At 43.9% G+C, this 27,430-nt stretch overlaps 1 protein-coding gene across 1 annotated transcript; it reads right to left on the minus strand.

The window, feature by feature from the left end:
• Positions 1–876: 876 nt before the first annotated feature.
• Positions 877–27,425, minus strand: MCM3AP (minichromosome maintenance complex component 3 associated protein; the record flags this gene model as incomplete). Its single annotated transcript, XM_009867124.1, has 27 exons — positions 877–1,023; positions 1,476–1,626; positions 2,249–2,449; positions 3,447–3,576; positions 4,300–4,557; positions 4,711–5,101; positions 6,417–6,514; positions 6,897–7,155; positions 8,419–8,572; positions 8,994–9,128; positions 9,795–9,863; positions 10,197–10,394; positions 11,753–11,905; positions 13,133–13,246; positions 14,565–14,696; positions 15,607–15,707; positions 16,528–16,718; positions 17,407–17,651; positions 18,422–18,582; positions 19,138–19,300; positions 19,961–20,229; positions 20,441–20,638; positions 21,093–21,232; positions 22,156–22,352; positions 23,453–23,600; positions 26,590–26,668; positions 27,312–27,425. Coding segments are annotated over 27 exons (4,596 nt in total), but the record flags the coding sequence as incomplete, so codon positions are not given.
• Between the last annotated feature and the right edge of the window lie 5 nt (positions 27,426–27,430).

A 27,430-nucleotide genomic window follows, 5' to 3' on the forward strand; every position in this document is an offset into this window, starting at 1 on the left:
AAAAAAATTACTTGTTACAGCAATACTGCAGACATGAAGTACATCCTCCTACTACTTACCAGGAATCAATATTAAACTAAAACCAAAGGCCTTTGACTTGCAAAGGCAAAGCTTTTTAAATACTGGAGGATGCAGGTAATCTGCTCTTCCAAAAATGGAAAATCATTTCTCCATAGGCGCATGGCAATCTGAAGAATAAGCAACTCATCTAGTTTTAATGCTGTAAATATTCAATACATCAAAACTTGGGCCCAGAAGCACAAAAAATCCTTCTGGATTTGCACTGAGCATGATTAAATACAAAGCGCAGCTGATTGTACCAACTTGAGAATGACAGTATTGACATTCCTGGGCAGCAATACAGCAACTTCAAACCAGTGCTGCTGCAAGTAGCTTCTGCACGAAGGAAGCACAGAGCCAGGACAGCATCTCAGGCACTGTGTGTATGGAGAGGAATTGCTCTGATGGTCCCGGGGGCCCCTGCTACCTCACAGTTCACTCCTTGTGAAGTTAATGTTTGCCCATGATGAGAGCTGGTAGAAAGAAAAAACACCACTAAGCGTCAAATTAAGGCCTTTCAAGCAAAGCATCTGATTCGTTTCCATGCCTGTGAAGCAGAAAAGGAGGGAGCCCCACACCAGCCCAAGCTGAGCAGTGAGCCAAGGGGACACGGTAAGCCAGGGCACGCTGTCTCTGTGCACGGCAGCCATGCAAGAAGGGCCCAGGCCCCACATCTGCTCTGTGTTCTTCTCCAGCAGGACACCTGCTTCTTCTGGGAGGTGCACCATGGGCTCCTCTGTCCAGTCACCCACATCTGGATTTCTTTACCACATCTCTTGGTCTGCACACATATCTCGGCTCTGCTCAAATACCCACCATGTCCATCAGAGCAGACAGGTGGAGCTCGGAGGCAACTTCACCCTCCTTGTTCGCTCTGAGGAGCCGTTGCAAGTGTTTCAGCCTGTCCGACAGCGTGGGGCTTCGCTCCTCCACCAAAAGCTTGCACCCCTCTTGACTCTCAGCCTGGACAAAAGGAAGAGACATGAGACTGAAAAAGAAGCATCACCCAGTACCAACAAGGAACTTCTCAGACCTCACTTTTGAGGACAACCATGGTGGTCAACATCCCCCAACCCTGAGAAGGTAAGGCAAAAATAGCATGTTCTTCTACTTCTGTCCCCAGCCTGCCTTTAACAGGGGGAAGCTGACCCAGAACACGTGTTCCCTAAGTTAAAGTGCAACACTCCAAGGGATATTGTTTGGCTGTCAGCAGTAGAAAGCATTAACAACTGTGACGAACTCTTATTCCAGATCTGCAGCAAGTATTCCCCTCCCTGGAAAGAATCCTTTATTTCCCCAAGTCTATCCAACACCGCACGCCAAGGCAACTGCCACTAAAGGTTTTGTCACTACAGCAGGTTTGGCACCTGCGCTCCTCAGAGCTACAGTTAATTCTCAGTACCATCCTTTTTTACCTCTTGAGCAGATGAGGCAGGACTCTTCATCAATGGGCAGGTGACACTTGGGTGGGAGACCAGAGACTGGGGGAGGTAGAGAGGAAGACCTACAAAATCACCAAGGGGCTCAATGTCCTCGGCTAGACATTGGTGCAACTGTTCTTCGAACCTGGACAGAAAGATTAAGAGCACCAGTGAGACTGCACCTTGGCAGTGTTCTTGTAACCAAGAGTTTTGGGTTCAGAAGTGTCTCCAAGAAGGATCTGGTGTTCCTAGTCATTGGTCTGAAACATCCCAGTGCTATGATGAAAATCTGTCGTAGATGGTTGCAGCACGGAAAGGAGCCACACAGACTGAGGACACCCAACTGACAGGAAAGGCAGAGGAGCAAGAAACCCTGGGTCCAACCTCAAAAGTTCTAGTTCTTCCGCTTTGTCATCTGTATTGCTACAGGCACCAAAATGACATTCTAATGTGGACTTTATAGATACTTGTGACACTGCAGGACACAGACTACTGTACACATTGTATTGCTTTAATTGACCACAGACTGTTTCTAGGCATTCCTCAAAGCTCCAAGTTTTATTACGAACCTGGACTGTTTGTGTGATGTAAGCAGGAGCTAGCAGGGCAGTGCACTGCACTGACATGCTTGATGAAATTAAATGAAACTGGAGTCTAGGCTGTTTCGTAGCACTGTTGGACCGCAGCTTCCTTTTTCATAAAAGTCAGAAATTTTTTAAAACTTTGGGCCAGACTTGCCAGGAAAGGATGTTGATCCTGGAACCTACCTTCTGCTTTCTACTTTCTCCAGTTGCAACTGTGCCAACAGACGCTCTGGGAGAAGCTCCTGGGCCGAGACTGTGAATTCTTCTCCATTGGGAATGCTCTTTTCTTGACCTGACAACACACTCGTGCCAGAACCATATTGACCTGGCATCATGGAGACGTTATAGGGTTTCTTAAAAGAGTTGGGAGATTTTACCCTTGACCTGAAAGAAAAAACAAAACAAAACCAAAAAGCACAGAAATTAGTATGAGGTGTTGATTCTTCTCTGCTGGCTTCAAGTTTGGAAACAGCAGGGAGTAAGAACTGATCATCTGGAGACACAATTCCTTTGTACCAGGATCCAGCATAACAGAACCTCTGCGTGGGATTTGAGAGGAGCTCATTTGACAACAGGCTAGGATTCACCGCAAGGAAAGATACCTAGCCAACACCTACATAGCAAAGCAGAAACTAAGTTTCCAAGAGCAAAGAAAGACTGGCTTCACTCTGAAAAAGGCTAGGGAAGTGAGCTAGCCAGACTCTTGAGATCTCAAGTACTTTAACGCCACGCAACTCTAAGGCACTCTCACTCTTCAACCTCTAGCATTTTCTCTTAGCAGTGAGACTTTCCTGATGTCTTCTCACAAGCTGGGGACAAAGCCTCCTACCGAACTCAAAACACTGCAATATTAGCAAGTAATTAGAGTAAAGCTGCAAACCATCTAACATGTAATTCACCTGTTGGGTCCAGGCCACAACTGAAGGTGCATGTAAGGGAGGGGACACTGTTAAATAAAGGGGGGACACATGATTTACCCCTATGCCTTTCTCCAACCTCACACTGCTTTTCCTCCATGTTTTATGGATCTTGAGCACAAGTCTAACTCCAAAGTCTCAGCAATGTTGAGTTCAGTAGAAGTTAAATGTCTCCATTGAGAATGCTTTAAACATCCCACAATCCATTTCTCTGAGAGCTGAGTAACCCTCCAGAAATAGAAACTACTTACTACCTGGTTTCAGCACACCCTTGTGGATCATTTCAAGGAGGTGTACACAGGCACATTTTGCCAGGATGCCAACTACTGCTCTTCAGCACCATGATGGCACTCTATGCTCATCGTAGAGGCCCTAAGCAACCTCCCTGGAGTTCATCAAGAGCTCCAATGACACAGTAGAGAGCTGGATGCTACTCCCACAGGCAGTGCCAGCAGCTGCCTCACCTCTTGTGACCTTGCTGGATCTCCTCCTGTGTGCGCAGTCTGGCTTGTTCCCACGAAAAAGGGAGAGTGAAGTTCTTTAAATGCTCCTTGAAGAAGTACACACGAATCTGACCATCTTCACTTACTGCTTCTGTGAATAAACCCAAAGCCCACATTTAATATCAGGGAAGATTTTCCACTTCAGAAGGGCTCAGTACTGAAAAGCCAACTTCAAGAAAAAAAAGCATATTCACCGTCAAGGATCTTTAAGATGTAATCAGCATGTAAAAAGGAGCCTTCCTGAAACGATTTATCGTTCAACACGTTGCCAGATTACTGAGAAAGACTGTAAAATGCTGCTTTATCTTAATTTTAAAAATTCTAATGCATCCAGGTTCAGCCTTCAAGTGTGTGAAGCAGTCATTTCATTAAGAAAGGCTCCCTATAGCTAAGCCAAACAGGGCACCAAAAAACCCACACATACTTGAAAGCAAACAGAATCCGAGACAAACTTCATTAATCCATGGAACTGCTCCTTAACAGTGGCAGCCTGTCATCTCAGCTGGCCTGAGCTTACATGAATTCTTACTGACCAACTGGTTGAATGTAAACCCTCTCTTACTGGGAGAGGAGCGCTAAAAGAGGACTCTGACCATATTCCTCCACACAGAGAGGAAATTTTTTAGTCACAAGCTCAAGTCATAATCAACACTAAATACACACTCCAAAGACAGATGTGCAGTAAGCACAGCCAGATCCTACCTCCCTCCCTGCTGCATACCACTTACTGCCACATATTAAGGTGCCGCTGTCAAGTTATTAAACAGAGCTCTGCAAGAAGTATCATCCATGTTGTAAGAAGGACACGTGATACCTGGAGCAATAGGCAGTTTGGGTGGTTTCCAGTCTCTCAGTTTATGATCAATGCATACTGCCAAGATATCATCCCAAGGGATCTCATCAACGGAAGGCCCATCTTTGTCAAAGTTCCCAGATACCCTGATTTTCCATTTCTGGTAAGTTTTGCTTAGTAGATTCTCCACTTGCGACTGGATCAGCGGTTGAGTATGGGAAGAACTAGCAATCTGAGACACATACTGAAAAATCATGCAGCAAACAGGATGCCAAGGAGCTATGGGAAAAAAAAAAAACAAACAACAAAGTAAATTGCAAGAATTTGACAGAGCCAAAATGCCCACCTTTCAGGCGGTCAGTTCAACACAGGACAAGCACATCAGAGAGAAGGACGTGCCACCAAGAGGATACTGCAATGTGAAGCACACACCACCTAATGGAGGCAGATCCAGGTACGGGATCTGGAAGGACAGCACAGCCTTCTTTAGCCAGGCCAGGTGGTCAGGCATGTTCCACTGCAGGTGGGGCAACAGCTTGTTGCCTCCAGGCTCTGAAAACTCAGTAACAGGCCAAGACAAGTCACAAAGGTGCTCCGAGGATGCCACATCTGACAGAAACTGCAGCACACTGTTGTACAGCTCTATGATGACTCCAGGCTCCTGAGATGGCAGGCCAGCCAAACGCCTCTCCTTCCAGTCATGGTAGAAGCGCTTCCCAAATTCAGCATCAATCCCATCCTCGACATACTCCCGGAGGGTCTGACTGCAGAGCTCAAGGGAGTCAGGGCACTGGGAAATCAGCCAGCCCACAGCTGCAGAGATCTATAACAGAACACCTGTGGTCAGAAACCGCTCCGTGGCAAGCAGGACACAAAGGATTCCATCCCGCAACCCCAAGTTCGACATAACAGTATTCAAGACACAATGCAGCAAAATATCAACAAATTGACTACCGTCTTCCTAGTATTTGCAATAACAGTTCTCCACCTAGGGGAGCAAAGACTAAATTCATATGCAGCAGGCTCAGGAACAAACAGAAAAAGGCTCCTCACACCAGGTGCAGTTGTGCAGTGGAACTCCCTGCTGCAGGACACTGGGGATACTCAAAACTTATCTGGGAGAAATTGGACAGATTCACAGAAATTAGCTCAGGATGACTATAGCCAGAAGCCATGTCTCATCCTGGTAATCTTTGAACCGCAAAGAGATGCCAGCTGTGAGGGTTTGTGGAGAGCATCACTCTGAGCTTGGTCTTTTTCTCACTTTTATTAGGCACTTTATTCAGATAACCTTGAGAAGGGAGTACAGGGCTGGAGCTGCTTCTGCTCTGAGTCACCTTGGCTGCTCCTGGCCATTACTCTCTCCCACCTCTCCAAATCACCCCATTAACTCACACAAAAAAACCTATTTTAGACTTAAAAGCATCATTTTCTATCCTGAGTTTCTGATTAGCCTTCAGGCTACTACTGCCAAAACACACAGCAAACTGAAGGACAAGGGAGGAAGCTGGTGTCTGGAGGCTGTCAGGGAGAGATCTGTACAATCCTCCTTCACGTATGAGACAAAAGAGGCATCCCCTCAGTCTCAGCCACCAAGATGCAATAATACTGGGTGATCTCACAGCAGTCAGAAGCACTGCAGTAAGACCATGAGCTTAAGGATACAAAGGCTGACCCATCACTAGCACTCATCTGTTAGGCAGCAACTGCACCCCTGCTAGGCAGTGCAGGCGGGACAAAGAATGGATCTATGTAATTCACATATTTCATCTCTGTGAAGTTTTCAGTATTACCCAGAACAAACTACCTTGTATGTAGCAAATGCCACTGATCCTAGTCAGTTAAAACAGAAGAGTCACAAATAATGGAAAAGTAGCAGAATATTCATTTCAGAATAGTTCTCGCTGATGTCGGAATCACTATTAGCAAGTGAGTACCTGACTCCACCAAAATGGTGTGTGTGAAAAAAATGGTAAGATAATTTTCCAACAAAAATTATGTTACAGAAACTTCAACAGAGAAAATATCCCACTGCACAAGATTTGGCTGCAACATCATAATTCCTTCTAAGGAATTAGCAATTGAGAGGTTAACAATAAACCAGTCTACTATCTCTTCATGTGAGCTGCTGTTCTTACCCGTTCGGTGCATTGTAAGTCATCGATAGAACCTGGGAGCTCAACAACGGTGTAGTCTGAAATAAGCTGGGCTGAAATCAAGTCCTGCAGCATCAAACCTTAAAAAAAAAACCAAAACATCAAACCAGAAAACCCATCATATACACAGAGAAAGAACAAATGGGTATCTCCTACTCTAACTAGTCTCACACTCTGCATACGTTTACAGCATCACTTCTCCATCCTTTTCCTGACAACTCTCAGGATCAAATGCTGTGTGCAAAAGAAAACTGGAAGCAAAAAGAAAGTTCATTTCTGTCCATACTGATCAGTTCTTATGGCCTCTGGATTTCTAGCAGAATTTTGACAAGTATTGTACTTCAAAGTCTCTCCCCTTTACTAGATCCTGTATTTGAGCAACTGCACTAGCCACAACAGTTCTATTTGGGGCAGCCCTAAACATTTGCTTTGTGTATTCAAGGCACAGAAACAGTTACACACCTTCTTCTACTTCTTTCTCTGTGGCCTCCTCTTCCTGACCAGGGACTAGAACTGCCAGGGGAACTACTGGGTGGAAAGGTTTGACCTGCAGCAGCTGTTTCAGCTGCAGCAAAGCTGAAAGCCAATAAACATCATCTTCTGCAACATCTTCACTCCGAACTCGAGGGGGCAGGAGAAGAATGAGACCGCTGGTTCCAAGCAAGTCCTTTTGCATCTCAGCTGTGTCAAGCTCAGAGGAGGACAGTGCGCCATGTGCCACCTATACAAGTTACAAAGATGCCAACAGTAATGTAGCTAAATCCAAACAAAGCTGTTTTCCTACTGAAATACACAGTTCACTGTGACTAGCATTCAGCTTTGACTTTTGTTACCAAAAGCTCTACAAATCCTAAGATAACGAGTTATAAGACATACATGGATGTGTCTAATAGATGCAAGTAAGCCCAAAAGCACACTTCAGCACAATCAGGTGTGAGATCACAGAATCACAGAATGTTTGGGGTTGGAAGGGATCTCAATAGATCATCTAGTCCAGCCCCCTGCCAGAGCAGGATCACCTACAGTATGTCACACAGGAACGCGTCCAGGTGGGTTTTGAATGTCTCCAGTGAAGGAGACTCCACAATCTCTGGGCAGTCTGTGCCAGGGCTCTGTCACCCTCACAGTGAAAAAATGTTTTCGAATATTTTTGTGGAACCTCCTGTGTTCCAGCTTGTAGCCATTGCCCCTTGTCCTGTCATTGGATATCACTGAAAAGAGCCTGGCACTGTCCTCTTGACACTCCCCCTTGACATATTTATAAACATTTATGAGGTCACTATGCCATTCTATGATTCTCCAAGCTAAAGAGATCCAGCTCCTTCAGCCTTTCCTCACCAGGGAGATGTTCCACTCCCTTCATCATCTCTGTGGCTGCACAGTTCCCTGTCCCTCTTGAGCTGAGGGGCCCAGAACTGGACATTGGCCTTCTTGGCCATGAGGGCACACTGCTGGCTCATGGTCATCCTGCTGCCCACCAGCACCCCCAGGTCCCTTTCTCCTACACTGCTCTCCAGAAGGTCAGTCCCCATCTATACTGCCACATGGGGTTATTCTTTCCCAAGTGCAAAACTCTACACTTGCCCTTGTTGAACTTCAGAAGATTTCTCCCTGCCCAGCCCTCTAGCCTAAGTCTCTCTGAATGGCAAGACAGCCTTCTGGTGTGATAACCACTCCTCCCAGTTTTGTGTCGTCAGCAAACCTGCTGACAGTGCTCTCTAATCCCTCGTGCACGTCTAACTATTGTGCTGTATTTAGGCAAGTATTTACTCAGCTGACTGGAAACAAGTTTAAAAAAAACAAACAAAAAAACCACCACAAAATCCAAACATCTTTCTTCAGACCTTTTCAACAACTCCAACCCTCCCAGTATCATCCAGCTCTATCTGACAGGACACAGTGTGAAAAGCCTCGACACAACATCCACTGAGAAAGAGCCCTGCTTTTACAGCCTGCTAGGCATCATGCAATGGTTCTCACCTACCTTTACACACACATTGACTTTGATGCTTCTGTTCCCTTGCATCCCAGGAGAATTAAATAGCGTCAGTGTTTGAATTCTGCTTTCTGTATGTGAAGCGTTTTTCTTCCAGCTTTTGTCTCCTGCAAACTTGGCTTTCAACCAATCCACCAGCACCCTAGCAAACAAGAAAGTTTTGGGGAGGCTTATTTTAAAAAAAAAAATTAAAAATAACAGCATTTTAGGGTTTTAGCACAGACATCCCTAAGACACCACAAACTATCATAACCCCAGCTTTCATATTGCTTGGATTTTGCAAACTAATTACTAAGCGCCCTGAAATTATCCACACTGCTACATATCTCAAGGTTTTCTGTTTTCAGTATAAGCAAAAGAAATTCCATGAACAAAGTCAGGAGAAGATACAGACCAGTAAGTTATAGCTATATTCTTTAGAGTGCTCTGGAGTCAAAAAACCAAACACAACCAAACAGGAAATCTGACATTCTACAGGCAAGAAAAAATATATTAAAGGACTGTGTACTGCTACTTTTCTTTTATTTGACTGTACTGTTTGAGAAACCAACTTTTTTACTCACTTGTTGGGATCATCCTCTGCAAATTCATCATCATTTGGCAAAACCAACAGCACCTTCCAAAAAACCTGTTCTTGTTGAACTGGAATATGTTCAGTGATTAACGAGACAAGATCCAGGGGAGTCCAAGCTAAATCACTTAAAGAGAAACAGAAGCCGGTGAAAAGACCCCTCTTAGTGCTTATTCCCACCTGGGAAATGTTTGGGGGTGTTTTGCTTTCAACAAGCTACAATATTATAAGCAGCAATCATCCAGTTCAAACAGTCCAAAATTAGAGCTAATTCTTCAGATCTTCTCCCCAACTATTTCACCACAAACTAGCCTTTAAGAATTGCAGCTGCTAATTCTGTTACATTAGCCTTACTTTGGGGACTGGGGGGACCATATGTGTTTTGCTTCACTACACACTGCCTCAATACCCTGCCCTCCACAGACCACTGGCGTGCATGAGGAGCCATGAGAAGGCAGAGTTCCTGCTGCACTTTCAACATCTAGTTCAACCCTTTTGTGCCAAACATTCATTTACTCCTCTCCCCCTATAATCCTTCTCAGGTTCCAACCCACACAGGTACAAAAAAACCCTCAAAATCCATCAGGTCCTTAAAGTTACATTCACAGCAACAGATGGCCTAACATAGATTAATTTATCTTCCAGTTTCCCTTATCTAGAAAATACTCCCAGAAGGAAGGCTGCAAGTGGAACCTTAAGTATGACTCGTCATTCGTTACTGACAGTTTTGAGATCACTGGCATTTCTGTTACAATTTGCTTAGAAAGAAAACAAGGATCACAAGGCAATGTACCTTAACAACTGCTGGTAGAAGTGCTGAACTTTAATTTCATGCACTGTCTTGTTTCTCAGCCAATTCAATCTGGAATAAAAAAAAAAAAAAAAAAAAAAAAAAAAAGATTCTTGGATGTAATTTTGTTATAAAACAGGTACTTTAACCAAATTTAAGAAACTCTTACTAAGACCTGAGAAGTACCGCAGACAGTTTAGAAAGCTGCTGTTACCAGAAAAGCAGCTTCCTGAGGTTTGCAGCCTTTGCCATGGCATTGTGCAGAAAAGGTCTTTTGAGGGGTTTTTCAGAAGAGTTTTACAAAATCATTAACTTTGACAAGGAAGGTTCAAAGTGGGCTACTTTGTAACTCAGGTTCCAAAAATCAAACAGATTGCCAATTGCTGTCACTGGAAGCATCCTTACCTCGTGCACGAGGTGCCCAGCTTTCCTCCATGCCCCAGGTTCACAATTCTCTTGCACAAGTTCTCCATGGTTATAGGCCACTCGGCACTGGGGGACAGCGCCTTCAGCTTATTTTTTGGATCTGTGCAACAAGGAGCAGCTGGAAACGCCCTCATCTGACGTTTCAATTTTCTTCGAGCTGCCACTGCCTCCCTCCACCTTTGAAAGAGGACAGATGAACAGGTCACATTAATAAACTGCTCTACAGACAAACAGGTTTTCTCATCTTTGCTCTTCTGACTGGATTGGGCTCTTGGTCGCCCCACAAGCCACAGTCTGCCCGGGGTGAGGGCAAGGTGGTGCACGAGGGTGGTGCAGCAGGCTCAGGCTGTATTTCTGCACATGGGTGCAAAGTCAGAGCTCCCACAAAGCATGTGCAGGACGAGACCTGCCAGATGCACGCAGGCGGCGTTCAAAAGGGGCAGTGCTGTGCCCCATCCAAAAAGCCAACGCAGACAAAAAGGAGCAGCCTTCTGCTTAATAAGCTGCACTTGCTCTCAGTGGCCGGAGAGATTGCAGGAGGGAAAGCAGAATTGCTGCTTTTCCATCTCATCCCTCTCTCAGCTGTCCTAGCTGTGTTCTCCAGGCAAAACATTCAAGCATAGTTTTCCTTTCCCATTTTCAGCATGTTTATTCCAAGTACATAGAGCATTTCAGTGATCCGCTACAAAGCTTCTCTGATGATATCTCAAGTGTTTGTTGAAAATACTTCTGCAACATCTATTGCATTAAGATATGCTTATTTTTTCTTGCTCTTTTTCTAAGGAACATTTACAAAGGTAAATTAACCAATGAGAAGAGAACATATAATAAGTCCTTTATCATTAGATGCCAGTCCACTTTTCTACGAGTGATTCAAAACATGTATGACCCATCAGCTTTATAGCACAAAAAATAAAATCTTTAATTGCGTTTCCTCATGTATTTTCAGGGCTTATAAAAACAGATTCGTGCATAATTCACTTTTCTTGACTGCTACAAGTGTTGCTTTGCACATCCTTAGGCTCCTCCTTAACCTTCCCTATTGCACAGAGGCGATTTACCCATGCCCTGAAGAGACACATGATCTCACTTTTAGGAGAAAGAACTCTTCAACGGAAGGTGCTCCAAAGTAAAGAAACTAGCCTACCGCTTCCTCTTCAGCAGTGAGAAATGCCACCTGAAACACACCTCAGCCTGAGTGCTCTGGGGCAACACAGCAAAGGGAGAAATGAATCACTGCCCTGGAACACTCATTGCAACAGCCACTAAACACTTAGCACAGAAAAACAAGTGGCCAACAGAATGAATATAAGGAGAAATTATTACAAGTTTCTAGATAGAATGAAGCTAATTACCTGACTGATGAGATGGCTGAGTAACTTACCAGAGGCTGGTAGCAAGACTGTAAGTCTACCCTCAGAGTGGAAAGATGACAGCAAAAAGAACACAACTAGACAGCTGTAGTTCAAAGTCTATTAACCACCCTGTGCCAACACTCCCAAGAAAAGCAGTTGTGTCACAGGGTGACCACTCACCGTTTCAAGTACTTGCAGAAACACTGGAGCTCCTGAAGGGTTTCCTTAGCAATCTGGAAAATCTCATCTTCGAGAAACAGGTCCATGACACGACCAGAGACTTCTTCTGAACAGCGGGCAATGCGGGCTTGCCGGTCTTTTTCCAAGGCATGTCTAGTTCAAAATGAAACAAACCAAGGTGGAGACTACAGCAAATGCCAACACAAGTAGCTGAGGTACAAACAGGGAAAATCATCACATTTAGCAAAGGTTCTACTCTATGGCTCTTCTAAGTAAGACCTGTGATCAATTAGAAGTCATTCTAGTTTTACACCAATAACAGGCTTCCAAAGAGGGTTCTACAAGATTGCCCAAAGCTCAGCTGTAAGGGAGTCAGGCTTTGACCTGTTGAGCAACCTGGCTGTCTTGGGACACAGTCCTGAAGGGCAAAGGAGTCCAGGAAGGCTGGACATTCTTCAAGAAGGAAACTTAAAGGCACAGGATCAAACTGTCCCTACGTGCAACAAAAGATGAGCTGGCAGGGGAGAAGACCAGCCTGGCTGAACAGGGACCTTATGCTGGATCTCAGGAAAAATACAGTTTACAACCCTCAGAAGAAGGGGCAGGCAACTCTCCAGGACTACAGGGATATCGTGAGGTTATGCAGAGAGATAATGAGAAAGGCTGAGGGACAGCTAGAACTTAAACTGGCTATGAAAGACAACAGAAGATGCTCCTATAAAAAGATTAGTAACAAAAGGAGGGCCAAGGAGAATCTCCATCCTTTATTGGATGCAGGAGGAAACTGTAGTGACAAGGGGTGAGGAAAAGGCTGAGGTACTCAATGCCGCCTTTGCCTCAGTCTTTAACAGTGAGACTGAGTTCTGCAGGTATCCAGCCCTCTGAGTTGGAAGACAGGGAAAAGAATGAAGCCCCCACAATCCAAGGGGAAATGTTTAGTGACGTGCTGCCCCACTTAGATGCAGACAAGTCTGTGGGGACAATGGGATCTACCCAAGGGTACCTAGAGGAGCTGGCAGAAGTGCTCACCCAAGCCACTTTAAAAGATGTGTAGATGGGACATTGTTTAGTGGTGGGCTTGTCAGTGTTAGGTTAAAGGTTGGAATAGACCTTGAATGTCTTCTCCAACTGAAACGATTCTATGATTCTACTCCCTCCACCCTGGAGGACCATTACAGCCCAGCACAATGGGACTGCCAACTGGCAGCCTGCAGTTCAGTAAAGTACACCTTCCCTCTCTTAGAGTAGCTTACCAAAGATCTCCTCAGAGAAGGCCAAGCAAGAAAGCACACCTCTCCCTGACAAATGCTCACTCTTAAGAAATCATTCTATAGGACAGAAAGGATATGAAAAGTATAGCATGCAGTATGCTGTACGTACTTTAACTCACTGGCTGAATCTTCCTTAACACTCTCCTTTATTACTTCTTCCATTAACTCCATACCCACCAACTGGCTCAACCGCTTTATCAACCGTTCTCTTTCCTGCTTTTGCCTGCAAGGGCAGAAAAAAGATGTACACAAGTGACAAGACAAGAGTGGCAAGATTTACACAAGTGAGAAGATTCACACTGGCAAACTTGCCACTTGGTTACACAAGCGCTACAAACAGTGTCAGATAGTCAATTCCCTAAAACCAAGTTCCCAGTTTCTCTAAAGATTAACAGCTTTACATGGAGCCAGGCTTCCCTCAAAAATAGAATCAATGGGGTTATTTCATTCTTGTCTATCCTTGTTTGGGCTAAACCAGACCCAGTTCCGTTCAAGGATTTTACTTTTCACCTAAGAATGCACTTTCTGAAGTTAACAGTAGATTTTTGCAGACAACGTCTGCTATGAGAAGGACAGTGCTTGATGTTCACAGTTACTACCAGGGATTGGGATGCAGAAGGGCTCTTGCCTATATTTGCTCCTACAGAAACCAAGGTCATTGCTAAATCTTGTGCCCCATGTTGGGGTGCCATAAGGTAGAAGGTCACACCTGCTGGGAGGAGCAAATAGGACAGGTGACCCAAAACTGATCAGAGTATTCCATTCCATATCTGTCATACCCAGTATCAAGCTGAGGGATCACAAGGGTTAATTATCTTCTTCAATGACGGGCATCTGAGGAAGACACCTTCCATTCTTCTGCCTTCAGTCCCAATCTGTGAGTTCCTGAACCCAGTTGCCATCTGCCACTGAGTCAGCCAGGGACCTCCCCAGCGCCTGCCACGCAGCATCAGTGGTGACATGATTGCCATCAGGGCATTAGGTTTGATATTAGCTTTGTATATACTTATTTTAATTATTTTCTTATTAGTATTACTATGTTTTTATTGTTATTGTTTCATTACAGCTGGTTTAGATTTCTTTTCCAGTCTCTAAATCTCACCGCCTTTTTCCTTTTTTCCCTTCTCCTTTGAGAGGAGAGAAGCGTTAATAGAGAGCATCCATCATTCTAGTGGCCACCGCAGCCCTAACCCTTGGCATTATCCCAGCAAGCTACAGACAAGTAGTTCACAGAAGGAAAAGTTTCTGCATGCAGCAGGGCCAGAATGTATCTCTCTCTCCGGAAGCTCTGGGTGAATAAAACTTCCCAAAATTCCCACCTACCGTTTTCACAGTTGCTCTGCGAGGTCACCAAAATACTAACTAGCAGATCACGTGAGAATGCAGAAGGGACAGCCTGTCTGCAAAATCCCAGTTCAAGGCAAGACAAAGTGAGTGCTCCCGGGGTAGCAGAAAGACAGAGGACCTGAGCACACGTGCAAGAACTCGGGTTGGCACCAGCTGTCCTTAATGTCGCTCCCACAGCAAGAGCAGCAACTCACCTCTCTTCCTCCACTCTGCGCCTTTCTTCTTTGACGCGCTCCCTTTCCGCGCTAAGCACGCCTCCAGCCATTTGCCTGAGGACCTCCCCCATCACTTCAGTCACAAGTTCCTCCACTGTGGCCTCCGAGGTGCTGTGCAGAAACAACAATTTTTTCTTTTTAGAGCCAGAAAGCTTTCATTCAAAGCCCTGTATCTGTGCTTTTCTCAAGCACATGCTTGCTCCATTGTGGTGGGCTGACTCCAGCCATCAGCCAAGCACCCACACTGCCACTGGCTCACTCTCCTTCCCACAGTAGGACAGGGGAGAAAATAGGAAGAACAAAAGCAAGAATACTCATGGACAGAGATAAAGAACCCACACCAAGCAAAACAATGGCAGTCAGCCACCACCTCCCACAGGCAGACAAATGCCCAGACAGTCTCCAATCCACGGCCACCTTAGAAGCCAGAAAACCCCACCTTATTCTTCTTCTGACCCAGTTCTATTGCCAACCATGTCACCACATGGTATGGACTTTGGTCAGTCTGGGTCAGCTATCCTGGCTGTGTCCCCTCCAGCTTTTGGCACACCCTCAGCCTACTTATGGGGGTGCAGAGTGGGAAACAAGAAGGGCCTTGACCCTGTGCTGTTCAACAATAACCAAAACACTGGTGCATTACTAACACTGTTTTGGTCACAAACTCAGCTGCTGTGGAGAGGAAGCATTATCTGAATTAGAGCAGCAGCCAGATCTGGACTTACTCCTCTTGTTCCCCTTCAGGCACCTTCCCTTCCACAACACACATTTCCCGTGTCGGTTGTGCAAGCGCCATGCAACACAAGGGTTACAGAGGTTTGCAGTTAGCCCTCCAGCAGGCTAGCTGGCGTGTAACAAGAGACGTGGTAGGTATCAGGACAAAGGTCTGCTTTTCCCTCAACTGTATCAGTAAGGATATCTCCACTGCAGACCTTGCCTTGCTTAGCTTTACCATCCTCACACGTGGTGCTGCCACGACGAAGGACAGCTTTGCTGACAAACTCCAGCAATAAAAGCTCTTTACCAGATGGCAGCAGTCATGTAAGCCACTCCTGCTCTGCCAACTTCTTTGCACTCCCCTTCGAGGACGTCGTGCACAAGCCCATCCACCACTTCGGAGATGTCCTACAACACAGCAGAGGAAGCAGCTGAAGCGAGATGCAGTCCTGCTCAGGATGGCCGAGGTGTACATGTGAATTCCGAGTGAGACTTTTCAGCCCAACTGAAGCATAATCAGCAATACCACCTGTATTTCTACTTACAAACTAAACAGCCTGGAAATTTTAGACTATCTAACAGGTTAACAAGAGCCCAGCAACAAAAGCAGTTTTCTTTATTACATATGGGCAAATCAAGTTAGAAAATATGGCTAAGAGAAGTGAATTTTGAGAGGGATTGTCATTTTCTTACTTGTGAGTTTCTCCCCTTCTAGCTGATTTAATTCCAAATGACCAGGTCTAATCTTCACTAAAAGGTAGTTACATTTAGGTAGAATATGGCAGCTGTACTTGACAAAACAATGAGACACTTCAAGATGGATTCAGCATTAGCACACATCTAAAGGGCCTCAGCATTAGTACATCTAAATGTGTATGGGAGGCAGAAAAAGGGGAACAGCACAGATACACAGGGTACACATTTGAGATCTGACATTAATAGTCATATATGCACAAGAAGAATTTTTGTCGCATCTCATTTGAAATACATGCCATTAAGAAACAGTTCAATATTATACACTAAAGTGAAGTTTCCCTACTAAGTCAAAGATAATCACTTCCTACTATCACCTCAACTTGCATCCAAAGCACTGAAGCAGCGTCTCCTTTTGACTCTACGTAACACATGCAGATTCTAGAAAACTGAAACAACCTAAGAACTCAGTTACCTTTTATTATATTTCACAGATCTTTCCCAAATACTTCATGATGGTTTTAAAGTTCCTTACTGTGTCTGTGTAGACAGGCTGAGGCTTTGAAGAGAGAGGCTCGGGTTGTCCGGCAGGTTGGGAGGTTGCCTGCACAGGAGCCAGCACTGGCACAAGCTGACGAGGTAACAGCGAGGGCAGAAGATGAGCTGAGGGCTGGACTCTTACTGCTGCGGCATCTAAATCCACACCTTTGCTTTCCACTCTTCCTTCTTGGGAGGGGCAGAAGAGAAAAATGAAGGAAACTAGGTCAGTTACAAATAGAAGCAAACTCATTCCTATTTTCAAAAGCTGGCTTATGTGATAAGTCTCATCAGGTCGTAAAACAAGCCTGTAACGGAAGCTTGCTGCCTTATTATATCATAGAAACTAAGCTTTGTTTGTGAATATTTTATACAAAACATTGCACCTTACCTCCAATACCAAGTACGCATACTTCCAACAGAACAACTGTTTAAAGTCAGTACACCTAGCACCTCTCACAGCTCTTGAGGAAAAGCTTTCAAAGACTCAAAAAAGCATGCGTTCAACTAACTTGAAAAACAACAGTTCTACACACAGCAGGAACAAACAGTTGCAATACAAAATCTGCAAAGTGGAAAGGGAAGCTGGCTGCCTGAAGTAGCCAAACATCTAGTTATTTCAACTATGTTGGCAAAATTGTGCTCCTTTCCCTTAGTGCATTTCTTGCATTGGGAAATACATTTCAGTAAGCAGGTTGCTGCTTCATTTTCACAGATACATTCAAACCAAAACATACTTCCCTTACATGCACATTTCCATGCAATTTCAACGCACATGAGCCAAGAACAGCTTCGGCTTTGTAAATTAAAACTACTCACAGAACTGACCCAGCAGTATGGTCCTCAGTAGTAGCTAAAAATGCACATTTGCTCTTACCTGGTGCTTCCACGCTGGATTTTTGGCTACTATTAGCTTGATCCACAGAGGTGCTTCCACCAGTATACTTGTTCTGTCCGTTGAAGCTGGACACAGGCACGTGGTGAGGCACTGAGGGCAGCGGGCCACCATTTACAACTTCCCCAACCAAGACAGTTAGCTTCTGGCTGACAAAAATCGATTTACGTGGTTTGGGTAACCCATCTGGCTCCAAGAAAGCTGAGCGATTCAGCTCCACATAAGCACTGGGGGAAATTAAAAAGAACAGGAGTACATCCTCGAAGCTCCAATAATCTACAGGTTTTCAGCTGGACAGCTTAGTGGTGCAAAGCAAGACAGGTGCTGGGTATTCAGGATTGCTCCCTGTAGCACAGATCTCCATCTTTGGCTGGAATCAGAGCAGGGAAAGCAGGGAGCACAGTCCCCACAGCCATCCTCCCAGGATGGAGAACAATCTGTGCCAACATTTCCGGGCACCCTTGTGGACTATTCTCTTCCTTTCTCCTTTTAACCTTTATCCACTGCGTATATTATCCATGCTTTCCTGGTCTGAGCAAAAACAATACCAAATCTGTTCTGTTCAGAGCTAAGTCTCCTGTAAGAGGCTGCACTTTGTGAAATTAGAGCACATTTTTGCAGACAGTGTCTGCTATGAGAGGTGATAGTGCTTGATGTTCATAGGTACTACCAAGGACTGGTATGCACAAAGGCTCTCGCTTATACTTGCTCCTACAGTGACCAAGGTCACGACTAAATCCATTTCTTGAGGGAAAGATACAAGATTAAAGAACTTTTCATAATTACAGTAATTAAAAAAAGAACAGTTTATTAAAATTTGCACCCATCACTACCCTACTGTCTTGCTTACAGAGTCCAGCCCCTGCCCATCCCCTGTTCTTTTCCTTTTCTGGTTGCAAATTGCAGAACCAATCCACATCCAGATTAAAGCTTCACCTAACATCAGTCTAACCCCACCAGGTAGCTTAAGACACTGACACCCTTTTCTGACACTTACCCATCAGATACGCTCAGCCCATAATAACTTATAAAATCAGTTGCTTCCTCGCAATCTTTGAAAAGCAGCATGCGGACCAGGTGATCCAAGGGAAACGCTGTACATCTTTGGGTGCTCACAGTGTAAGCAATATTGAGAGATTTGAGGGCATCTTTACGAATCTGGGGAAAAATAAATTAAAAAAAATCCAGGGCAATAGTAAATTCCAAACTGTACTATATACTCTAAACACGAAAATCGCGTTTAAAAGACATCATTACTTTGTTATCCAATACCCACACAAACAACCATTCAGGTTAAATTTTCGTTCTTAAATTCTATGCACTTGCTTTCTAGTTTGTCTCCTCTTCAATGCTGCTCATTTTGAGCATATCCCTTTTGCAGTTCTTGCATGGGATAAAAAAGCTTGCAAGGGCTTCTGGAAGTGCAGGTTGATAACTCCCTTTACAAAAGTTTTGGGTCCTCTCCATTATTTTCTCAGGAAATAATACATATTTGTACAGAGTTATCAGGGAAAAAGGTGCCAAGAAGAGCATTTTAGTATTTGCCTTTTATACCATGGCAGAAAGCTCTTGATAGATTTTTAAGTACTTTTGAAGAAGCAAGATTTAGATTTTAAAGACTAAATATTTGCCAAGTTATCTAGTAAAATTTCCTCCTCAAAGTCCTAAATTGTTTTAAGGATTAACAATTTAAATATCTGTCTTTTTCCTTACCTGGTTGAAGTAACAGTGTAAGAGACAGGCATTCAGGTAGGAAGCTGCTCGCACTAACTTAAAAAACCTCACAAAGTTGTTGCTGTTCAATGCTGCAAAAGCTTGAACTGCAAATCTAACTTGAGGAGAATTTCTAACCTCTGGATGGAACTGCTGTACTTCCCTGGGGAGACAAAAGAAAGAGAGACAAATCGTTTGCTTCAATATCAACAAATCACAATTCAATAGCAACCTATAACAAAACAGAATTAAAAATAGGAGTTTTAAGCAAGACATGCAATTTCAGACCAAAATAAGTAGCTGTGAACTAAATTTGCAGCGTTATTTACTGATCATCAACCTTCTAATGATACCTGCACAAACAGCATAGTATTTAGGTACCACCCCAACATCTAGGGAGGAAGGCAGTTAAGAGATTGACAGAAAAGTATGACTCTACCCACAAAATGATTTTTGCTTGGTCCTGCTGCAGATAAAGCACTGAAGCTTGGATACCACTCTAAGAAGGCAAAAAAACCCCCACCCAAACCCCTCCTTGATTGAGAATAGTGAAGATTTAACTTTTTGTTTGGTTGATTGGGTTTCTTACCACCTGCAGATGCTCTAGTAAGTTATCCAACAAGATAAAACAAAGCTTTTACTTCTTCTTTTTTTAAATTACTTATTGAAAAATCCAAACAAAACATCACCACAGTACACTTTCTTCGGCAAAACAAATTTCACCACTAAGCTATTCACTTCCATCACAATCTGTCTGGACTTAATCCTAATCTCAATTCTTCCCAGAGGCAAAGAAAAGGCAAGTCATATCTGTTGTTCCCACCTGAGAATATCACCCTTGTTGAGATTCAGCAAAACATTGTAACCTCTGAACTCTGATTCACTCTTGCAGTAAATCCCCTTGTTAGCCAGGTCCTGGTACATCTCCTTCAAGCTCTGCAGACATTTAGTCATGTTCTCATTGTTGATTTTGGCATCGAAGGAGGACATGGGCTCTTCACATAAGTGGTGAGCACAATGGATATGAAAGCGAGTGCACTTCTCAATCAGAGACACCATCAGTGGGTTGCAGAGATGTTGCTGGGTTATATCCTAACCAGACAGATAAAGAAAACATTGCACAGGTTTTTAAAGTACGGTTGAAGAGCACAGTCATCACCTTTTGAAAACTCCTTTCAGCTGTACTCTGAGTCACTTTGCAGCTTAAGATGTTTGAATTACTATTGCGTTTTTGCTTCACTTTTTACAGCATTATGTGATCTTTTGTTTCTACCATGAAACATCTCCATCTGACAACACTTACCTTTCTTATGCCACGAGTTCTGTTCCAGACAAAGTCATACCATTCTCGGTAGTTTCCTTCTCCTTGATCCATAATGTTTGTCACTAAATAGTCCATGGTCATGCTCAACACCTCAGAGGGTCTCAATTCATGCGGCAAAGGTTCCTCCTGATCTGCTGAAGACCTGCTATATTCCTTGATTGCTGCCGCATGATCTACCTGCAAAGCATGGAGAAAAGAATCAAAGTCCCAGGATTATGTTCAGGTTTCCAGGGGTATAGAGGATTTTATCTCATCCATGCCTTTAATGAAGAGCAGACTACTAAAAGGACTTTCTTCACTGTTCACAGTAACAGCCGATGTCCGTTCTGCTATGATAGCAAATAAATTTAGTGCTGACGGAGTCCTAAACTCATAACCTTCAAGACAACGCATACCGCTGCACTACGGGTCTAAAAGTCTGTCTGTTGCTAAATAAAAAGACATGACTTGGAGTCAACAAGCAATTCTCTAGCCTTCTCGTTTTACAATGGGGAACTGAAAGATGTTAATGAAATGACCTCCAGAATTTTCTCACAGGAATTAACCCTTTAATCAACTACACAACACTGAAAGTTTTATATAACCAGCCAGCAAACAGATGTTCTGGGAACAACATACAGAGGGCTCATACCTTGTCAGATCCTAGAAGCAATTCGAAGATACTGAGCTGGTTTCTCGTCTCCCTCATGTAGCGCTCCTTTTCAGGACACATGTCTGGGCAAGTGCCAACAACAGTTTTTGCTTTGCCCAGATCGGTCCTTTTTATTCGAGCTAAAAAAAAAAAACAAAAAACAACTGAGCAAACACTAAGTATCTCTCATCTTTGTTATCATGACAAGTTATTACCCTGATGTGCCAACACATGCCAGATGCCTCAGCTGGCATCCGTACATCAGGCAATGGACTGACGGCAAGAAGTACGCTGCCAGTCAACGGTGCACAAAAAAAGCTGGTGGAAAAAGGTCTCTAGAGATTCCCACCCTACCTCTACTCAGAGCAAGGCTGCATCCATCTTGGCATGGTCAGAAAAGCACAGGGATGGGCTTGCCCTGCTCTGGGCCCTGTCCCAGGTTTGCACTGCTCCTTTGGGGAAGTTCCTCCTATTGTCCCACCTGCATATCAAGAGGTCTGCTGAAAAGATTGAAGCCTCTGAGATACCCAATGCTGTGTGATCTAACTAAGCACTGCCAATTTCACAATTCCACGTCAAATGGACAAGAAATCTGTTTGTTGATATTAAAAGTAAGAAATTAGAAGTAAGGTCAGCTTTGAAAGAGGCAAGAACAGGATGCAAGCATTTACAACCTAGCACCCTGACACAAATTCCTGAAACAATTACTAGCTCTGTAGTAGTCTGGTTTAGAGAAACATGGCAAGCTTTAGGTACCTTTCTTTCAAGAGCGCTCAGGGATGCAAATCTCCCTACATGGACTTTTTCACAGAAGATTAACAGTCTGCTATTCACTTGCCATGAGAACTACGCATGCGCAATAAGTAAACCAGACTCTTCTGTGTTCTACAAGAAATAAACGTATGTATGTACAACAGAAGAGTACTTTACAGACTGCTCCATGTTCAACTCTCTCTTTAAAGCTATTTCCACAATATGCCAAAAGCTTTGCAACGGAGACCAAACACCTGTACTTCTTTCCAGCAGAGAAGTAGATGTTACACTTATTAACGTGTGAAATTACCTTGCCGCATGATTTTGTCCCTCTGGTCCAAAAGACGGTATCTTTCTTCTGATGTCTCAGCCACTAATCCTACCAGGTTACCAAGAGATGACAATGAAGCTCCCAAGGACTCCGAGCTCTGCCCTTCAGAACTAGAATCAAATGGATCTGCTTCAAACTGCAGCGCCTTTCGAAGACCAGGCTTCTTTGCTGGAGAACTAAAAAAAAGAAGAAATATTTTTTTTATGAGTAATACACTAATGCATGCCCTGGCCTTAATTCATTGTTCTTTAGGACATCAACCTCTCCCCTTTAGAACAATATTTTGTTCACAAGGCAATGTATCCAACAAGCCAAGTATGTATCGACACACTGAGGCTGTTACAAGCTAACACTGGCACTGGGAGTGAATCTGGTTAAACCCTCGCCAATGCCTTGACAACACTGTCAAGCATCCTTGACTGTGGTGAAAGCCTCTGCCTTTGTAGAACAGAAATGCTATTACTGAGCCTGCCTGAGAGCAGAGAGAATCAGATGGCTGTTGCAACATTTTTGCATCATGATGGTACAACAGCTTGCACTTTCAAGCCAGGAACTAGCTTGCTGTTTGGTGAGGAAAAAAACACAAATGCTTTCTACACCAACAGAGATTATTAAAAAATGTTACAGGCCCCAGACACTAACATTCTATTTAAACAAAGGAAAATTAATTCCTTCACAACATATCACTGATTTTATAATTAACTGGCTACACGTACCAGATTACTTTGGTCAAACTAGACACACCATTAAGGCACCACAGAAAAATGACAACCTTGCCTCTGCAGCAACTGACACGAAACAGGATTCTAATACAAAGACCATTATCTTGAAGAGAGACAAGACAACAATCCAGACTCATCAACTACTTTGAAAAGGCGATTCTCATTCCATGGAACTGTAGTTGCTTACAAATGAAACTCCTCACTTCAGAATCTCATTTAATCATGACCACAGAACAGTGTCATTATTGCTCGGTCCCGGTTTGGCTCCGCACTATTTCATTCAATGCCCTCATGGCTTGCTATTGCAGGTGATGTTACTCATGTTATGAACAAAATACTCAAAAGAAATACACAGAGCAAAGTAAAAGGCCTTAATAAGCAGTTAAAAATACCTTTCTGACAACGTGTGAGATCTGTGAGCTCGTAATTAAAACCAGAAGAGACAAAGGAAGCACAATCCCCAATAAGAAAATGACTCTTGGCGCACGCTGATTATCTTTTTTACCCCTGCACCCTGCTTCCTGCCAGATGGATTCTGAGAGTAGCAGACGTACCTTTTACCAGGCATGACACTGCTGGCAGAGGACCTTATTAAAGGTTTTCGAAGAGGGGAATGTTGATAGTTTTGCTCTTCACTGCTTTGCCTTCCTTCATCTTCACCCGCTTTCTTCTCCTTCGAAGAAAATTCTCTTTTTGCTGGACCTGAAGAGACATTTAAACATGAAGCCAGGTGCCTGCCAAATAGTTTAAGCAACAACTCTTTTTTCCCCATGGGGGTGGTGATGAGTGGTTTGTTTTAAAAAAAAATTACTATTAGAGAATAAAGAGTTACAGTTTCATAGATGTGTGCAAAACTTCCAGGACAACTTGCAAGAAGTCTTCTAGAAGCTGCACCAAGGAAGTGTACTAATTGCTAATCAGCTTCACTGTTCTATACAGAACAAGTATTTTTCAGTAAAACAGCATTTAGCTATATATTTTTAACTATAATTCAATAGCAGATGGTCAGAAAATGAAGTCTGATCATGGTCCAAATTCAGGTTCTCTCAAGTTTTGGATATCACCCAAAAGTTGTAACTCTTTACATTTCACTTCTGTAAACCATCATTTCTCGTGCAACTACTGAAGCATTTTAATTACTTATTTCACAAAGCCAAGCTTTGACTGGGGTGGATACGCCTTCTCAAGGATTACATCTACGCCTTGACTGGGGTTGACATGCCTTCTCAAGGGTTACATTTACACCCTGTAGGAAGGATTTCTTCTCTCAGGAAGAAATTTTCCACCAGTTGGATTTCTTAAATTCTCTCAGATGGGTCATTTTAGAATACTGCCATTCAAGTTTCTATAGACTTAACAGCACAACAAAATGACAAAGAGAGTAGGCACCCCTATAGCTGCTGCTTCAAGATGTTAACTCTCAAGAAGACAACTCTGCAGCTCTTCATGTTCTGGAAGGCAAGTCTGCGGCTGGTCAAAGCTGTGGTGAACCATTAATTTGCTGACAGCTGAAGTGTATCCCCAGGCTAGGATCTCAGAGCTACACTCAGAAGTGCTCATAAAGCTAAAGAAAGAGAAGCACTTGACAGTTCAAGTATTCGCCTAGGGGGTGAACACACATCGTTCACATCTCTTGCCCTAATCCCAAACACAGTGTTAGATGCAGTGGGAAAAATCACAAAGCTCAACGTTACTAACAAGCCACAATAAATCATCTGGTGCCCAGAATAACACAGTGGCCAAGTGGAGATCTGAGGAAGTGCACGACATGAGGCGAAGGCCTCGCGGCAGCTCCCAGTAACAAAAACTGGCTTGACTGTGTGGAGTGAGGTGGAGGCCACCTGGTCCTGCTCCTCCACAGTGCTCAGAAGTTAATCCTTGGAAATAAGAGGTGATTTGTGCTCCAAGATAACAGATATTTATCAAAAGGAGAGTTTGTGCACTGTCAGGAGAAGGCAGCGTCGAGCTAAGGAATGTGTTGTGCACAATCAATAGCAATAACAGTTTGACTAAAATCCCACCCACTCACTTAATGCCATACCAGGTAAGGGGGTATATAAAGATTACCCCAATTTCATGCCTGTTTTGAGGACTGAGAATCTGACATCAACATGCAGGCACAGATCAGTGGGTTTGTCCTTCTCACCTCCCTCCAAGAGGGATGCCTTTTGGTAAGACTTACGACTGCAGCTATACCAAGTGCTATACTGAGAATTCCAGCTCGTAATTGCAAATATATATATATATATGCACTAAGATCTATAGGCAATCTGCAGTAGTGTTAGTAGTTTTTTTATTGCAGCCAATCTAAAAGAACCTGTAACAGCTGCATATAAATAAACAGTGCCTTCACGCATCCAACTACTTGACTTAAAAAAGCTGACTAGATTGTCACAGTAGCACAGAATCACAGAATGTTTGGGGTTGGAAGTGACCTCGAAAGATCATCTAGTCCAACCCCCCTGCCAGAGCAGGATCACATGGAACACATCCATGTATAAGGAGCTTCAAGATACAAACCAGGCAGGGCGTTTCAGACCCTAGAGAGAACCTGAACCTCACCTTATGAAAGCTAACCAGCTCTACTCCAGCACCAGGCCTTCAGGAGTGAATGAAAAAATACTTCTTCTAAAGCCAATTGGAGTCACAGCCCACATGGGAGATAACAGTCATGGTAATAATTGACTTCCCCCCTCCACACCATAGACGCAACAGTCTGGAATCCAAGTTTCCCATTTCTAAGCTCGGTTTTCTGGAGGCCAGTCACACACACAGCTCTCTCTTTTTGGTTCAAGCAGTGCATAATTGTTGATATGCAGAACAGCAACCTCAGCAACATCTCACTCACTCCAGGGTACTCTTTAACTAAGTTCCTGAAAGCTGGAAACTCACATCCCAGCCCATGCTCTGAAACAGGCAGCACGGCATTTCAAACTGGGTTTTAGTCCATCTCCAAAGAACATCCTACTTCTAAGACAGGAACACAAAGTTAACATCACCGTACCTCTTGTGAGGCTGCATGAACAGCTTCTAAATTCTCTTGTAGAACTACAATGTCATTTCAAGCGTCTTCAGCTCTTTTGTATGGCCGAAACAGTATTTTGGCTCATATCACGAAAAAGTTTTAGACAACGAGAATTTAAGAAAGAAACAGCACAATTTCCAACTGCAATTAGCAGTCACTCATTTAAAACTTCCTCAGTATCAGAGGAAGTACTGCGATGCTGGAAGTTTACATACAGCTTAGAAAAACAACTGGATAACTTCACAAGAGAAAAATTCTCCAAGAGCCAAGACACCCCTTCTGGCACCCAGGGTTACCAAGCCCCAGGCTGCTGAAAGCTGAGAAATTATTCTGGAGGCAATTACATGCTTTATCCTGTTCTTTTTCCCCTTCCCTGCATATTCACTATCAGCCTTTGCAAGAGACAGAGCTAGCTGGGGTGTCACATAAAACATAGAACTATTCTTATGCTTCTGTAAAGGGTAATGTTAAATGCTCCAAGAAGTTTTGCACACGAACAGTCCGACTAGCAAAAGTCAAAGAGAACCGTCATACTTCTGGAACTCTAATGTTCTTACTGAGGACATCATCCTTCTATCAATCTCAGCACATCAGGCAACAAAAACAGAGGAGGAACCACACCACTTGGGTATCACTCAGTATTCACACCTGTAAACAGAGACTTACTTGTTTTCTTCTTTTGCCAAAATGTTACTATGTCTTTGTGCAACTCTTTTGCTTTTTTTCTGGCAAGAGCTGCAGAGGCCTGAAAGAGAACAACAACAGAGTATGAAAACCTGCTAGCACCACAGCACCAAAACGTCCAGTGCAGACTGTGCCTGAGAAACATTTACCGATTTCCATAAAATTCCGGCTACTGCATTTTAACCCCTCACTTAAGACCTACACGCAGCCAACGAAGACTGGGCGGTTTTCCGCAGAAATTGCTTTTTGCTACAACCAGCTTAGAGCACTTGAGACCAAAGGTGCGTTTTAAAGCACAAAGCAGAAACAGAACTTGCAGTCTCTGAACTTGCTCCTCAACACATCCCGGCACTGATGTAATAGTGTTATTTCCAGACAGCAGGTCAAGCTGCAAATACAGCACGAGCTCACCTCACCCTCGGTGCTGCCAAGACTACGCACGAAGGTGGCAGCGTATGTAGTTGGGTGACATGAGACAACGAACAAGGAAGATTTGTCTGAGCTGGATGCTAAAAGCAGGCAGAATTCTGGCGGCCCCCAGGCCTTAGGTGCAACGCAGTAGCTATCTGTAATACATGCTCCTGATACAAAGCATTCCCTTGGGTGAAAAAAGCCACCGCGTTATCACACACGGCTGCAGCTCTCACCCATCCCAAGCCCCGAGATTTGAGCCCGTTTCGGTGCCAACCGCTTCCGACACTCACGTGATCGAAGAAGTGGAGAATTGCCATCTTCTTATTACGCCTCGTCATGACACGCCGGACTTTCACGAACTGGCCAAAGTGCTTCTCCAGCACCGTCCTGTCGTTGAGGTAATCTGGGA

The sequence above is a fragment of the Apaloderma vittatum genome, unplaced genomic scaffold (genome assembly GCF_000703405.1).
Source record: "Apaloderma vittatum isolate BGI_N311 unplaced genomic scaffold, ASM70340v1 scaffold16073, whole genome shotgun sequence".
NCBI classification, from domain to species: Eukaryota; Metazoa; Chordata; class Aves; order Trogoniformes; family Trogonidae; genus Apaloderma; species Apaloderma vittatum.